Consider the following 15,246-nt stretch of genomic DNA (forward strand, 5'->3'; position numbering starts at 1 on the left):
AATCCTCTATGCAGTGACTAATGGAAAACTCTACAAAAATCAAGCAACAAAGTAACATTTTTCTTCTCTTTCAGATGCTGATGCATAAACTTACTGGGCATGGCAAGCCATCAAACGCATCCTATATCTGATTGTGGCTACTATATTATTATTTCAAAAACTGACTTTCATGAAGGGATAAAGTGCAAATCTGAAACATCACCTAAAAGCATTGCTTCAAAACACACAAGCTTTGAAAATTAGTCATTCCACAGAACATGCACCTAACAAGACCTCCCCTCTTACGCTTTTGTTCTCTGTAAAATTTAACTGGCTATGCTCTCTTTTCTCAATACAAACTCTCAGCTTTTTTGATGGCTTATTGCCTTTGTGTAAAGCAATGTGCGTGAATTTAACTGGCTATTTTTAGAGGAATTGCCAGAATGTATGTCAAACCAGGGTGCATCTAGTATGGCCACCATCTCTGGCCAGCGCTATTTCAGAAGATGTAAAATCTCTCTGCTGGCAGATGGGGGAGGAGCTGCCCTCTGAAAGGTCTCTTAATCGGATAGCCTTAAGTTCTAATCAGCTTTTGGCTTTTTCTGACCTTTCCCATTTTTGAGACTCAGGACCAGTAGTGCAAACTGAACTGGTACGTAATGGTACTATTCTCCACCCTATTGCGTATGCATCCTAGCATCTGTTATTTTTATTTTTAAATGGTAGTTGCACATTGAACAAAGTTCTCTGAGGTATCTGTAGTTCTGCACGGATGCTGTTAGTCAATCACGCTGTAAGGCTTGGGTTCAAATCATTCCTGCCAAGGTCCACTAACGCTGAAGTTCTTTGGCACTTTCTGAGTTTAAAAAAAAACAGCTTGGAGAGGATAAGCATGCACCATAAAGAAACAAGAAAAGGGCACAAGTTTAATCATTTTTCTCTTTAATGTCCCAAGACTCTCTCTTTAGAATGACTGATTCTTCTCAGTCCCTTCACTGGGATTGCAAACCTCTCTACCCTCAGGTTAGACAAGAAAAGTTACAGAGTCCAGGCTGTTAAACAATAAGGGTGCGTCTACACTAGCAAGTACATTCGAAATTAGGATCGGAAGACCGAGTTCTTTCGAAAGAAGCTGCAGAGCATCTACACTGACACGGTGCTCTTTTGAAATTAACTTTGAAAGAACTCCCCCGTTCTTTCGCAGTTGGTCCTCCGCTCTGGGGATGGGAAAAGCGCCCTCTTTCAAAAGACAATTTTGAAAGACAGTGAGTGTAGACGCTCCACAGCCTGTTCTTTTGAAAGAGCAGGTCCTCCATGGCTGTGATCAGCTGGCAGGCGACGGCGCCGCTCACAGCACAAGCTCTATGGCTCTTGTGTCCAGCCATCTTTTGGCTTGCAGGCTCCCAGAAGCCCTCAGGCAGGAAGCTGAGAGCGTGCAGGCACCAGGGAGCCCACACTGCTGCCCAGCCATCCAGCAAGGGCAACGCTTCAGCCCGCCTCTCACCGTGCTCAGCAACATGGCCAGCACCCCCTGACTCCTGCCCACCCCCGGGGCCATCCAGGGACCCAGGGGAGTCCTCCCAGGAGGGGATCCAGCCCCCCAACGTCAGGCCCCCTCCTGGACAGAGGCTGAGCTGCAGGACCTGCTCGCCCTGTGGGAAGACAAGGAGGTCCTGCAGCAGACAGAGGTTGGGCGCCGGAACAGAGCGGTGTTCAAGCACCTGCCAAAGGCCTCACCAGCCAGGGTCACCCCACATGGACCCCAGAACAGGTGAGGTCCAAGGTCAAGGAGCTCCGGCAGGCGTACTGCCAGGCTCAGGACATGGCCAGGTGGTCAGGAGACCACCAGCCTACTTCCTACCTCCCCTACAGACCCCCGTCCATGTACCTGGACACCGCCAACCCCCCCAACCAAACAGGAGGAGACAGGGATGGAGACCGAGGGGGAGGACCGGCCCAGACCACCAGCCACCCGCAGGTGCTCCCAACGGATCCCAGACACCAGCAATGATGAGGGCTCAAGCAACGGGGCCCTCATCATCGACATCCCCTCGGGCCCATGCAGCCTGGCCCCCTGAGACCACGCCTCACCCGAGTTGCTGGAGGGACCCACAGGTCCGTACCGTGCACGCCGGTGGCTGAGGGGTCAGGGGAGGGGCATGCAGTCCCGGCCGGGGTGGCCACAGCCCACCCACAGGAACATCAGCCCCAGGCCACGGGCAGGCCAGACAACCCCACCACCCTGGCCTCACAGGGCTGACGTGTGGCACCCAGCACCATGCGGGCCAGCCAGTACCACGGGCCACCGGGCTGCAGAGGGACTGAGGGAGGCAAAGGAGAGCCGGTGCTCCCACAACCCAGATGGGGAACCCTGGATGCAGTCCCTCCAGGACTGCCGGGTGGGGTGGGAGGGATGGGGGAGGGCTCAGGGGGTCGTTCACCAGGACTAATGGCTCGTTCCTGTCCCCTTTTGTCTCTACAGCTCCAGCAGCCAGCAGCCAGACCAGCCCTGCGACGGGCCTAGGGAGCCCCACCACTGAGGGCGAGAGGGAGTGGCCCAAGCCTCAGATAGGGACAGCATGGGGCCATCGCCAGTCCCTCCACCGGCACCACCAGGCCAGGGAGGACGAGGCAGGAGACACGGCCCACACAGCTGCCCTGAGGGAGCTGATGGGTGTCGTGCGGGAGTGGCTTGCCATGGAGCGGCAGGCATGGGACCAGGTGGGGTCCAACTTGGATGCCCTCACCCAGGCTGTGGTCAGCCACCTGGCCCTTGCCGCCGCTCCATCATGGGTCACTCCCCCACCCACACCCCCTTTTTGCCGTCCCGTCCCGTCCCCCATGCCCCACTTGCCCATGCATCCCCCTTTCCTCCCAGTAGTTCCCCCTGCTCCCCCACAACACGCCCCCCAAGGAGGCTGACCTTGAGGCCCTGCTCCCTCCCCACCTCCCCCCAGCCAGCCTCATCTGCCTGGCCCACAGCCTGCTGGCCAGGTGGAGGCTGAGCCCAGGAGCCCCCCCAACCCCCGTGCCAAGCCCTGCACAGGTGCAGGGACTGTGCCCGAGCCACACCCCTACCTCCCTGTGCCAGCAGCCCCAGCCCCAGCCAGCCCCCCGGACACGTGGAGGAAGTGGCGGGAGCGGGTGATGAGTGTCCTGGCCATTGAGCCCCCTGGAGGGGTGAGCCCCCTGGAGGGGTGAGCCCCCCCCCACCCCAGCCCCCATCCACTGTCCCCGCTCCCATGTAAATAGTTCTCCCTTTTCACCCTCCCCCTCATGTAAATAGTTCTCCCCACTTACCCTCCCGCCACATGTATATAGTTCTCCCTTGAAAATGAGAGGCACAGTTCTTGAAGTAAATAGTTTATTTTTATGGTTTAACCTGTGTCCCGTGCATGGGTGCTGGTGGGTGTGCAGGGTGTGGATGGGAGGGAGCGTGTAGGGTGCGGGGGAGTGTGCAGGGTGGCAAGGTTACCGTTGTCCCCACTAAAAAGCCTGGTGCAGGGCCTCCCTTACACGCACCCCATCCTGCTGGGTCTGGTGGCATGGGGCGGCAGGAGGCCATTCGTACCCGTGCCCCACCTCGGCGGCCAACCTCTGCATATAGGGCTTGTGTTTCGCCTCCACCAGGTTATGGAGGCTGCAGCAGGCCCCGACCACTGCCAGGACATTGGGGAGGCCCACCTCCAGCCTGGTGTAGAAGCATCTAAAATGCCCCTTGAGGTGGCTGAATGCCCGCTCCACGGTGTTCCAGGTGCGGTTCAGCCACTTGTTAAAAAGGTCCTGGCTCGGCTGGGTGTGCTGGTGTATGGCTGCATCAGCCAGGCCTGCAGGGGGTAGGCTGCGTCCACCACGATGCAGGGTGGCATCGTGGTGTCCCCAGTGGGGAGCTCCCACCAGGGAATGAAGGTCCCCTCGGCCATACGACGTCCTAGGCTGGAGTTCCTGAAGACCCTCGCATTGTGGGCGTGGCTGGACCAGCCCACATAGAGGTCCTGGAACCGGCCATTGTCATTGACCAGGGCCTGCAGGACCACCGAGTGATAGCCCTTGTGATTCACATAGGCCCCGCAGCTGTGCTCTGGGGCCCGGATGGTGATGTGGGTGCCATCCAGGGCCCCAAAGCAGTTGGGGAAGCCCAGTTCCTGGAATCCCTGCATGGCATTGTCCAGGTCCCCAACGTGCACCAGCTGCCTCAGGAGCACCTTATTGATTGCCCAGATGACCTACGGGGCATGGGGGGGCGCACTCGTGAGCATGGGGTAGGGTGCGGCCTGCCCGCCTATGCCCATCCCCATCCCCATCCCGGCCCCCGGGTGGCCACCCCTACCTGTCCCCATCCCTGCCCCTGGGGTGCTTGCCTGTGCCTGTCCCTATATGCCCACCCCTGTGCCCGGGGTGCCACCTTTCTCCCAATGGTGCCTGTTGCCAGGCTGCCCCACCTGCCGCATGCAGTCTAAGTGTGAGCTGGCTACGGCCCTGACAGTGGCTTTGCCCACCCTGAACTCGTGGCCAACGGATCAGTAACTGTCTGGGCTGGCCAGCTTCTACAGTGCGATGGCCACCCTTTTGTGCAATGGGAGTGCTGCCCTCAGTCCTGGTGCTGGAGGACTGGGGTGAGCCAGTGGCACAGCTCCAGGAATGTCCCCTTGGTCATCCTGAAGTTCTGTAGCCACCAGTTGTCACCCCAGTCCTCCAGCACCAGCCGGTCTCACCAGTCGCTGCTTGTGGGGAAGCTCCACGGGGGACCCAGGGGACTGGCTGGGGATGTTGCGAGCTGAGGATGGCGTCCAGGAGGGCGGCTATTGTGGTGGCCACCCGGAGCTGCTGCAGCACGGCAGCCAGGGCATTGGCCACAGCTGCGCTGGGGGGTGGAGGGATGCTGCTCGGGGTCCATGGGGGCCTGGGATGCCACCTCTGCTGTCTCTCTTGCTCTTTCTCTAGCTCACTCTTGCACAGCCTGGGGCCAGGGTTGCTGGGCCTCGGAGTGTGCAGACTGAGGTGGGGGGGGGCTTTTAAGGGGACAGTGGGCGACAGCCCCAGAAGGGCTCATCCACCATGTGAGCCTGCCCATGGCACTTCCTGTCCCTGCTCTTTCAAAAGAGCACCTTGGCGTGGGTGGACGCTGTCTTTTGATATTGTGCTAGGGGCCTTTCAAAAGAATGGACCGAACCTTCGGTCCCTGCTGGTGTGCGTGGATGCTCCATTTCGAAAGACCATCTTTCGATGTTCTCTTTCGAAAGACGTTCTTTTGAAAGAGAACTGGCGTGCAGACGCAGCCTAAGACTCACTGAGCTGTAGCTGCACTGTTTCTAACTTATCTGAAAAGTAGCCCTGCTCTAGAGCTGAATGTGTGAGGGCTGTAACAGTGCTCATTCCCTCTGTGAAAAGTTAATGCCACATAAAACTGAGTCCAGGAGGGTATTACAGCAGTTCATGGTGTTCCTCTTTTTCATGTCTCTGACCAAGTGAGAGATTAGAAAGAGATGATTGTTCCACATGCTGGAAGAAACAAAACATTCTGTTATGCACTAAGGAGACCAAACATCAAGTTTATAGGTAGAGAATCATTGAGTGAGAAGATTATCTCAGCAATGAGTAATAATCCCAGCCCTAGGGAACAGACTTAAATGGAGGTCTGCTAGTAAAGTGCCCTGGCCAACATGAGGCCTGCCTCAGGGAAGCAGACAATGGCTTTTCTGGGACTGTAGGAGACCTTGGAGAAGGAGGCTGTGAATTATTAATGTCTGAAACCTTCCTTGCCAAGAGAGACTGTGCCAATCTAGGCATAGTAGCAACTGCCTGTTGGATTTACCGGTGCAGCACCAAGACCTTGACAGGCAAATGCTTAGCCAGGGCTCCAAAGGGTGTAACTGTTATCATTTCAGACATCCTACAATAACGTATAATTTTCAGTCAGAGACAACATCTATAGTCTGATGAAGGTGTAAATCCCTCGGTATGTTATACCTCCTTATAGTGAATTGTCTAAAGATTACATTGTATTATTTTACAAGTTGAGGGAGCTTTTCTTAGTTACATCTGGAATCACTATAAAAATACAGTTTTACAGCCCTCCGCTATTTTTGTGATTCAGAAAGATTAGAAGCAGCAAATATTTTTGGCTTACTGAAAGTGAGAAGGGTGTCTTCCTAATACCTTTTTGACAAACCTGAATGGCTGAAAAGGCCACACAGTGAGATTTAATAACTTCAGATTGAAGAAGCAGATAGGGCTAGACTGACTGGCAGCAAAGACAGATAGATACCTCATACAGCTATTGGCCAGAGATGCTGCAAGAATTTAAAAATACAGTACGAAAGTACATTTACCAGGGCAGCTCCTATGTCTTGTTGAAAAAGGTAACACTGTGGAAAATGGCTAAGGTTTCTCCTAATTCAGTGTAGCATTCTTACAGTGATGATGCAGACAGTGTAAAAACTCAATTATCAGCATATACAAAATAAAACAGCTGCCAAAGATTGAACAGATCTGCCATAAACGTTCAGGGGGTGCGGAGGGGGGACGTTTGTTTTCCCAAGACACATTAAAGGACTTTTTTAATGTCTGTGTGTTGCATTTAAAAAGACATTGTTATGGTTCAGGGGTGAGCTGCACCTGTAGCTGACAGACATCTACCTGATGTGTAGTTCATCCGGTTTTAGACTGGCGCACCAACCTACAGCATCCTGTTCCCACCATATTCTGATGATTGCCAAGTAAACAGTGCTTCATACTCCTCTGCAGGCCCTCAAATGTGCACCCTTCTGCTGGCAGCTTTTGCTCGCCTTTGCTCTGAGTGGAACTTTGCCATTCTACCACTTTTACATTAGATTCCAGGGGCACAGCCACCCTGCTTCCAACCACATTAACTCAAAGCTCCTGAAAGACCCTTACTTGTGGAAGCCTGTGATCACCAGCTGGTTAACAACTCAAAACAACTCCTTCGAAACAGCCATTGTCTGTTCATCCACAGGCACACCAGCAGCATTGAAAAAGCTTACAACACAGATGGTTGGCACTCCTGCTGTATTTTCTTCTCTCCCCTGGTGTCCAACACACTAGCCACATTTAGCTGTTTGGCTAGTTGAATGCGGCTAGTTGGCTTGGAAAATAAATATATTTTTAAAATAACAGGTCTAGTTCACCATGGCTCCTCCTACAGTGAACTAGTTGGACAACACAGGTCTACCCCCTTCATAAGGTGCAGGTCATTCACCCCTTCCTTTCTCCAGCATTTGCTTGGTATCTTGGATAAGGCTCTGGTCTCAGCAAACCTAGCATGCAACTTTTGGCTCATGTCTAGGAAGAGCATCTTCCTTATTTACAGGTGCAGCCATTGGTTACTTGAAGTTGTTGGCCCAGAGCAGTGTCGTTTGACCACTCTTTTGTCCTTGCTCTTCCTAACAACCACTTTTAATTAATTTTTATTCATTGTAGGCAGGCACAACAAGCAGCAGCTAAACAGAAATACATAGAATATTCACAAAAATAATGTATCACCCTCACTTGCCCCAGCCATTTTGTCCTAGTTATGAAATGTGAGCCTGTGGTAGATGGAGAGCATTCTTCATTAATACGTGCCTTTCACGAGAAACACAATTAATGGTTACAGGGATCTTCATCTGAAAATCGAAACTGAGACTCTAGAGAATACCAGCCCTATTATCACAATATTTCTGCTTCTCTACCGATAAATAAACCAACAATGCAACAAAAACTAATGGGTGCATGCATCACAAGGTTATAATCATAGTCTGCATGACAAAATTGTCTGTATGATGTATTGTGCTCTCCGAAACCACTGCAGAGTTTCAGGCCTAGCACTGGAAGCAATTTCCACAATGAAACACAAAGAGAACATAAAACAACTTACAGGCTAAATCCCAGTCCCTCTACTTACCATGCAGTAAGGTATGGAACTTCACTGGAATGATTTCTGCAAGTCCATCTGTAAGGAGCTGTGAGATCTTCCATGAAACAAGATACATTATAAAAGGAACATTAAAGTGGTCCTATTTATTCAGAATACATTTAAAGATGATGCCATGCCTGTAATCAGAAACCTTTTTTACACCAGGGCCGTGTCTACACTAGCCAAAAACTTCGAAATGGCCATGCAAATGGCCATTTCAAAGTTTACTAATGAAGCGCTGACATACACATTCAGCGCCTCACTAGCATGCGGGCGGCCGCAGCACTTCGAAATTGACGCGCCTCGCCCAGATGGGGCTCCCTTTCAAAAGGATCCTGACTACTTCAAAGTCCCCTTATTCCTATGAGCAGATGGAAGTAGCCAGGGTCCTTTCGAAAAGGAGGCCTAAGTACCCTTATTTCTATCTGCTCATAGGAATAAGGGGACTTTGAAGTAATCAGGATCCTTTCGAAAGGGAGCCCCGTCTGGATGAGCCGTGCGGCGGCGAGCTGCATCAATTTCGAAGTGCCGCGGCTGCTGGCATTCTAATGAGGTGCTGAATATGTATTTCAGCGCTTCATTAGTAAACTTCAAAATGGCCATTTGCATGGCCATTTCAAAGTTTTTGGCTAGTGTAGATATAGCCCAGAACTTTATTTCAGTGCACAACACAATGGCATCACTGACTTGAGCTGCTGCTTCTCTAGTCTAATCTGAAATAAAAGATGCCCCAGTTTGCACTTATCTTTGTGGCTAGTTAGATTACGCTGGATTTTACATAATAATTTAACTGATCTTTTTCAATAAACTATATATATATTTTTTTTGCTATGAACAATTCAAACAATTACAGTCCTTGTGGTTTCCTGCACAATTCACAATCAAAACAATATATCTATTTAGTATCCTATACTCCCCCAACAGCCCACTGCTTTTGTGATGGGCATACTAGAAATCAATAGGCAGAAATCACATTCCAGCCTACTAACATGCTGCAAAACCCTTTTAACAATATTGAAGCAATTATTTTTACTAAAAACCTAACTTCAAGTACTGAAACTTGCAATAATTTATCTATTTCCTTTACTAAAGATTAAATAAATCTTTGCAAGAGTACATAAACATTTATTTACTAGAGTTTGGTAATAATTACTGAACTTCCATCATCTTTGTATATAGTATAAAATATTTCAACACAGAATGACCAGTGTTGTACACTGTGCTTTTGTTCAACACTGTAATACACATATATTACAGTATATATATATATATATATATATATATATATAAACAGTTTACTTGGCAATTATCGTACATACCTACTTTGATTATTTATTTGAAACTAAATGTCTTTCTCCAGAGCAAGATAAACTGAATGTGTTTTATTCATCAAAGACTAAAATCTGAAGTCAATTAAGTGTTCACAAAAATATTTTTATAGATCTAGTAGGATTTTTCGTATGTCCTTCTTTGTTTTTCTTCTTTATCAAGAAGAGTCTGTTTTAGACTCAAGGAAGCATCTTCAAACTCAGGGTTCAATGCCAGAACTTTCTTGAAATCTTTCAAAGCCTCATCGTAGTATCCTGCTCCCAAAAGAGAGAAATACATGCATTACTTCTCTCTGCAGCTAGGCAATTTCACAAACTGAAAAATGACTACTGATAGTTTACCAAACAAAACCCTCTGGTATTTGAAATTCTAAGGGATAATCCTGTCATATGTTAAGCAGTGCCTCTTTTTAATTAAAAATATAAAAAAAGGAAGTGCCAATACTCAGCTAGCTTCCTGCCCCCCCACCCTCAGCCAATCCCATGGCTGAGGCTGCTGCGGTGCCAGTACACAGTACCAGGAAGTACTGGCACAGAAAAAACCAAACCAAACCAAACCAAACACTGGTACAGTAAAATTCCTTTAATCTGGCCTCTGATGGTCTGGAAATCCTGATGGTCCAGCATCCCCCGAGATACGTGTACTTCAAAAGTTGTGTAAGTTGTGGGGCTTGGGTGGTGGGTTTGGGCCACAGGAGGAGGGCAGGGGGTTAAGTCGAGGTGAATTAGGGCTGCAAAGGGGCTGGGGGGGTGGAGTTGAGCTGGGATGTGTGGGGGTTGGAGCTGGGGAGCATGAGGTAGGTGAAGCTGCAGGAGCATGCGGGTGAAGAAGCTGCAGGAACACAGAGAAGAAGCTGGGGATGCACAGGAGTGGTGAGCCACTACAGTGGCGGGGTTTGAACTAGGGCAAGGGGGTTATGGTGACATCTAATAGTCTGGAAAATTAGGTAATGTGGCACCTGTCCGGTCCCAGACGTGCTGGATTAAAGGAATTTTAATGTATTAAGCACAATCAGCTCTCACTGTTTTCAAATTGAGTTAAAGGTGTTCAGTATTTCACAGGAGGCTTTCTGTCTTCTCAAGCTTAGACCCTCTGTTCTAATTATTCATACTAAAGCATTCTACTAATTCTATTTCATTATAAAACAAACAGGCTGTGTCTACACGGGCACATATCTTCGAAACAGCCATATTTCGAAGATTACTAATGAGGCGCTGAATTGAATATTCAGCGCCTCATTAGCATTAGGACGCTTCTGGCTGCGGCACTTCAAAAGTGCCGCTTTCGAAAGGGCACGGCTCAGCGTGGCTACACAGGGGTCCTTTTCGAAAGGACCCGCACCTTTCGAAATTCCCTTATTCAGTGATCAGTGATCGGGATAAGGGGATTTCGAAAGGTGCGGGGTCCTTTCGAAAAGAACCCCCGTGTAGCCGCGGCCAGAAGCATCCTAATGCCAATGAGGCGCTGAATATTCAATTCAGCGCCTCACTAGTAATCTTCGAAATGGCCATTAGCATGGCTATTTTGAACATTTGTGCCCGTGTAGACACATCCACAGTGATGATACCTCTATGCAGAATCACTGCTTGTAGTTTTGCCTCTTTCCAGGAACATACAGGAGTATTTTACATTATTGTTTTCATATCCAGAAAACTTACAGAAGCTATAGAACTCATGAAACTAGAATTTTGGGGAGACTTAAGAGTTAATGAATTCTGCGAACTGCTGAGTAAACTAAAGAAAACTGCAAGAATAATACATGAAATACATTATGAATTATATCGAATTACCATTAATGTATTAGCAAATATATTATCATAAATGTTATATTACTACGAAGCCTCAGTAAGATCTGACTCCACTTCAGCACAGTGAGATAAAATATTCATTAAGTAGTGGGAAGTAACAATCATTTTATCAAGAAAAAAGGTTTCTGGATGATCAAAGTTTCACTCTATGTTCATTTTGGTATGAAGTCTAAAAGAGCAAGAAATAGAGAGAACAATGTGACACAACTAATTCAAATTACTTTCCTGATGAACGTCACAATTCACAGCACCCAATTCGGTTGTGATGATTCAGGGCCTTATGCAAAGATCAGTGAAGTCAATGTGTACGCTATCATCACTACTGTTGCATGCTGGTCAGCTCCAGGAGCTCAGGTAAGTGGCGTTTTCTTACATTTTATGAGAAGGGTTTGGAGGAAAATTGTTATATCCCCAGAACAAATTTTCAAAACATATCACACACTATCATTTAAAAGTAGTAACACTCAATTGATGCCCTAATACTATCTGAAATGACTCCGAATACTTACATTCATGTGCACATTCATGTTCCCTCTACTTTATTGTGTCCATGTGTGGAATGAATTTTGTTATGTGCATCAATATAAATCCACATTGATGCACATAACACAATTGATTCCACCCATGGATAGTGTGTGGCAGGAGTGAGGCCAACAGATTTGAGGTGTGTGGGCTCTGGGCTGTGGCCAGGGATGAGGGGTTCGGGCTGCAGGACCAGGGTTCAGGGCTGAGGCACAAGGTTGCGGTGGAAGGAAGTCAAGGTGCTGGCTGGGAATGCGGGCTCTGGGGTGGAGCTGGGGATGAGAGGTTTGAGGTGGAGGAGTGTGCTATGGAGTTCTGACAAGGAAAGAGGACCCCCTCCCATTTCTCTCTCTCCCCACAGCAGACCAGGGATAGGTGAGAGAGGAGCCTCTTCCCCACTACAGAAACTCTGGTGGGACTGGCTCATGGTGCCATTCCATGGCTGCAGCAGGTCTGGGCTGGGCTGCATGGGGAGGGGGTGACACTATAGGGGAGGAGAGAAGGGCATCACTCCCTTCCCCTGGCTGCAGGCAGCTGCGTAGATACATGGCTGTACAGCTTAGAGGAATCTTAGTCCATGTGCACAGGCAAATCAATCAGCAAAACTCAGATCACATAACAGGAAGGATGGATTTGTGATTAATACACCAAAACCCCACTCTGGGGACCTGATTACTCTATCTGGCATGCCACCAATTTCCTCGTGACCTTAATCTCAGTAAAATGGTGATAATTTTTCCCAGCCTCATTAGTTTGTTAAAAGTCATCAGCTCTTATTTCTCAGGTGTTCACCTAGAATAAGTCTTAAGTAAAATATTACAAACACTGTGCCACCAGCTGCAACACCATATAGTGATAATGGCCAAATAGGCTGATGGAAGTGAGGACAAAAAAAGCAACCTAGTAGCTTTAATTTATTCCCTTGCCTTATTGACTTCTCACACTTCATATTACGTAAGTGTGTTTTTACATCTGATAGACAACCATCGCTTACTGTGAGGAATACATATACTGAAAGCAATGGATTTCTCCTGGTGTTAAACTGTTTGAGTAGAATCCGAGCCAAGAAATCTACACCCATAATTTTACATAGTACATATAAAAAAGTCAAATGACAGAAACAAATTAGTCTGGGGAGCCTTATTACACATATCAAGTTACACTATAAAAGACTGCCACTTATTTGGTGGGTCACTTGGTCTGTTCAGCATACAAACATCATATAAATAGGACTGCTTAAAAACAGCTTCCTGTTTATTTTTAAAGCAATTACTTTAGACTGTGCTGTAAGGGGGCTGATTTTCCCACTGCTTTATTATGGTATAATTTCACTGGCATGAAACTGGAGTAATGCAAGTCCAAGTTTGCACCACATTAACAGCATTTTATTTATCATGGTAATACTTAAGGGCCAATTAACAATGGAGCACCACTGTGCAATGCAGTCTGCAAAGGCAACATACATTACATTTGATCTTAGATTTTTTCCCCATACCTAGCCTGTACAATATTAATCCTCTGTTATAATATGGAACTTCAAAATCAGGCTGGGTTTGTATGGCTGATGTGTAGTCATCCATTGCTTCATAAAAGTCAACTCGCAGGTATTTGATTTGTCCCCTGTTGTTGAATGCTGTAGCAAGATCACGAGTGATGCATTCCCTTGAAATAAAAGAGAGCAGGCGCTGAGGATAGGTCTACGCTACCCCGGAAGATCTACTCACTCAGGGTCAATCTTTTAGAGTATGATACTGCGCATCTAGTATGGACACGCAAAATCAACCCCTGTACACCTTGCAAGATGCAAGGAGTAAAAGAGGTCAATGGGAGAAACTCTCCCATCAACCTTTGCCAGCAGAGACAGCCAAGTAAGTGAGCGCAGATACGTCAATTCCAGCTACACAAAAGCCATAGTTAGAATTGGTTATCTGTGGTCGATTTACTTTGCCTAGTGTAGATGTAGCCTCAGTATTTTGAGGCAAAGGTCTGGTCTATATTACACACCTGTAATAGAACCATGTCGCTGATGTATGTGACAGAGCCATGCCCCTGAGCAACAAAATCGTACTGACCTAACCCTTTGTGAGACTGTGCTAGGTTGGTGGGAGAGCTTCTCACTCTTAGTAACTACTGCCTCTTTGGGAGGCAGATTAACTACTTCAATCAAAGAACTCTCTCCTGTATCTTAGAGCGTCTTCATTAAAGCACTGCAGCTATGACACTGCAATATCTTAAGCCTAAACATACCCAGATACCTAAGCCAGGAATATTATTACATAAGCACCAAAACATTGGTGCTCCTGGGCTACAGCACCCATAGCAAAAATGGCAGACACTGAGCACACACTGGCAGCTAGCTCCTCCCCACCCCTAGCATGCCTCCTCTGCACTGGCAGTGAGCTGATCAACTTCTCCTGCTCCCTCCCATCCACTACAATCAGCTGCTTGGAAGCATGCACGAGTCACTGGGGGTGGGAAGGGAGCAGGAATGGGACCTGCTCAGAGTGGGGGGGGAACTCAGTGCGAAGAGGTGGAGCAGGGCTGATGGCTTGGGGGAAGGGGGGCAGGCAGACAGGCACATAGCAGGGAGTTAGCACTGTGGTGACCAAAGGTGGGGGGTGGCCCCCCTAGGGTCTGTGAGATTTCCTAAGGTGGGGGTGAAGCAAGATCAGGTGCTGGGTCTCAGGCTCATTCTCGGCCCACTTACACACCCATTAATAAAGTTACTGCATTCCACAGACCTGTCCTTACAGGTGCGAACAGGGTCTTTCCTATGAAGGCAACTGACACGTCCCTCACGCTGGATGGCATTAGACAGGTGGGAGGCGTGAACTGCGGGGGTGAGAAGTGGGGCTCAAGGTGAGACGTTTGCTCGCCCCTGCGTTGGCGCACCCCTGACCAGGGGAAGTCTGGGCCTGCGATCACCTCGCCTGTCCTGCCGGTAACTCGGGCCACCCCGAGCACCCCCAGCAAAGACACGCCCGCCCGGGGTCCGCAGGCAGACGGGCGAGGAGACCTGCCCTGACGTGCCCCGCCCGTGGGTGCCGCGGTCCCTGCTGGTGCGACTTCGCACCTGCCCGGCCAGGGCTACGAACACAACACTACACTGAACCGTACAGAACCAAACGCACGTCTCGCTGCCTAACGTCACAGGCGGCGCGTAATACAGGCCTCTAGGGTGTATTCCCCGCCCACGGCCAGGCTTGGGCCCGCCTCCCCGGCCGCGAGGCGCCAACGGACAGAGCGGGGGCGGGGCCTGCCAGGTGACTCCCGCCCCGCGCGCTCGAGCCATCCCATTGGCTGCACGGCGCGTGCCCGGCCAGAATTTCCTCCCAGTCGTCGAGCTGTATCCCGCGCCTGTATCCCCCAGTGCGTGTCCCTTTCCCGGAGGCTCACCTGGTGGCGGCAGGGGGGTCAGAGGAGCATGCGCACTGTGCGATGAAACGGGTGTAGAGCTCTTCCGCAGTCTGGAACCGCTGCTCCCGGAACTGCACGTGCGCGGCTGACAGCAGGTCCGGAGTCGCGCGAGCCGGTTCCTGCTCCATGACGCACTTCCCTCAGCATAGCAACCACCCAGCGCGCCCGAGAGTTTGCCAGCGGCGGCCGTCGATGGAGTTGCGCTGGGCGGGACGAGACGTGCCTTAACCTCGTCCACCCTCCGGCGCGTATTGGGCGCAGATGCAACGGAGAAGT

General features: G+C 49.5%; 1 protein-coding gene across 3 annotated transcripts; it reads right to left on the reverse strand.

Moving 5' to 3' along the window:
• Positions 1–4,359: 4,359 nt before the first annotated feature.
• On the reverse strand, positions 4,360–15,245 carry TTC32 (tetratricopeptide repeat domain 32). 3 transcript variants are annotated; one of them, XR_012645131.1, is made up of 5 exons: positions 14,950–15,245; positions 13,049–13,215; positions 9,218–9,477; positions 7,883–7,949; positions 4,360–5,481 (listed from the first exon to the last, which is right to left on the reverse strand). XR_012645131.1 is itself a non-coding variant. In XM_074991313.1 (3 exons), the coding sequence occupies exons 1-3, from the start codon at positions 15,096–15,098 to the stop codon at positions 9,338–9,340; spliced, it is 456 nt and encodes a 151-aa protein (XP_074847414.1). In that variant the 5' UTR covers positions 15,099–15,245; the 3' UTR covers positions 8,491–9,337. The 3 variants fall into 3 exon arrangements, 1 of the variants encoding a protein (XP_074847414.1); XR_012645132.1 differs by lacking the exon at positions 4,360–5,481 and having other exon boundaries at positions 7,233–7,949; positions 9,214–9,477; XM_074991313.1 differs by lacking the exons at positions 4,360–5,481; positions 7,883–7,949 and having other exon boundaries at positions 8,491–9,477.
• Between the last annotated feature and the right edge of the window lies 1 nt (position 15,246).

Source organism: Carettochelys insculpta, chromosome 3 (assembly GCF_033958435.1).
Source record: "Carettochelys insculpta isolate YL-2023 chromosome 3, ASM3395843v1, whole genome shotgun sequence".
Lineage (NCBI taxonomy): Eukaryota > Metazoa > Chordata > Testudines > Carettochelyidae > Carettochelys > Carettochelys insculpta.

What these genes read in the sequence shown, in the direction of transcription:
- TTC32 (XM_074991313.1), bottom strand. Translation starts at nt 15,098, where the DNA reads ATGGAGCAGGAACCGGCTCGCGCGACTCCGGACCTGCTGTCAGCCGCG. An exon ending in GACCCCCCTGCCGCCACCAG is followed by an intron (nt 13,216 to 14,949) that starts GTGAGCCTCCGG and finishes TTTTATTTCAAG; the next exon opens with GGAATGCATCACTCGTGATC. An exon ending in ATTAATATTGTACAGGCTAG is followed by an intron (nt 9,478 to 13,048) that starts GTATGGGGAAAA and finishes TTTTGGGAGCAG; the next exon opens with GATACTACGATGAGGCTTTG.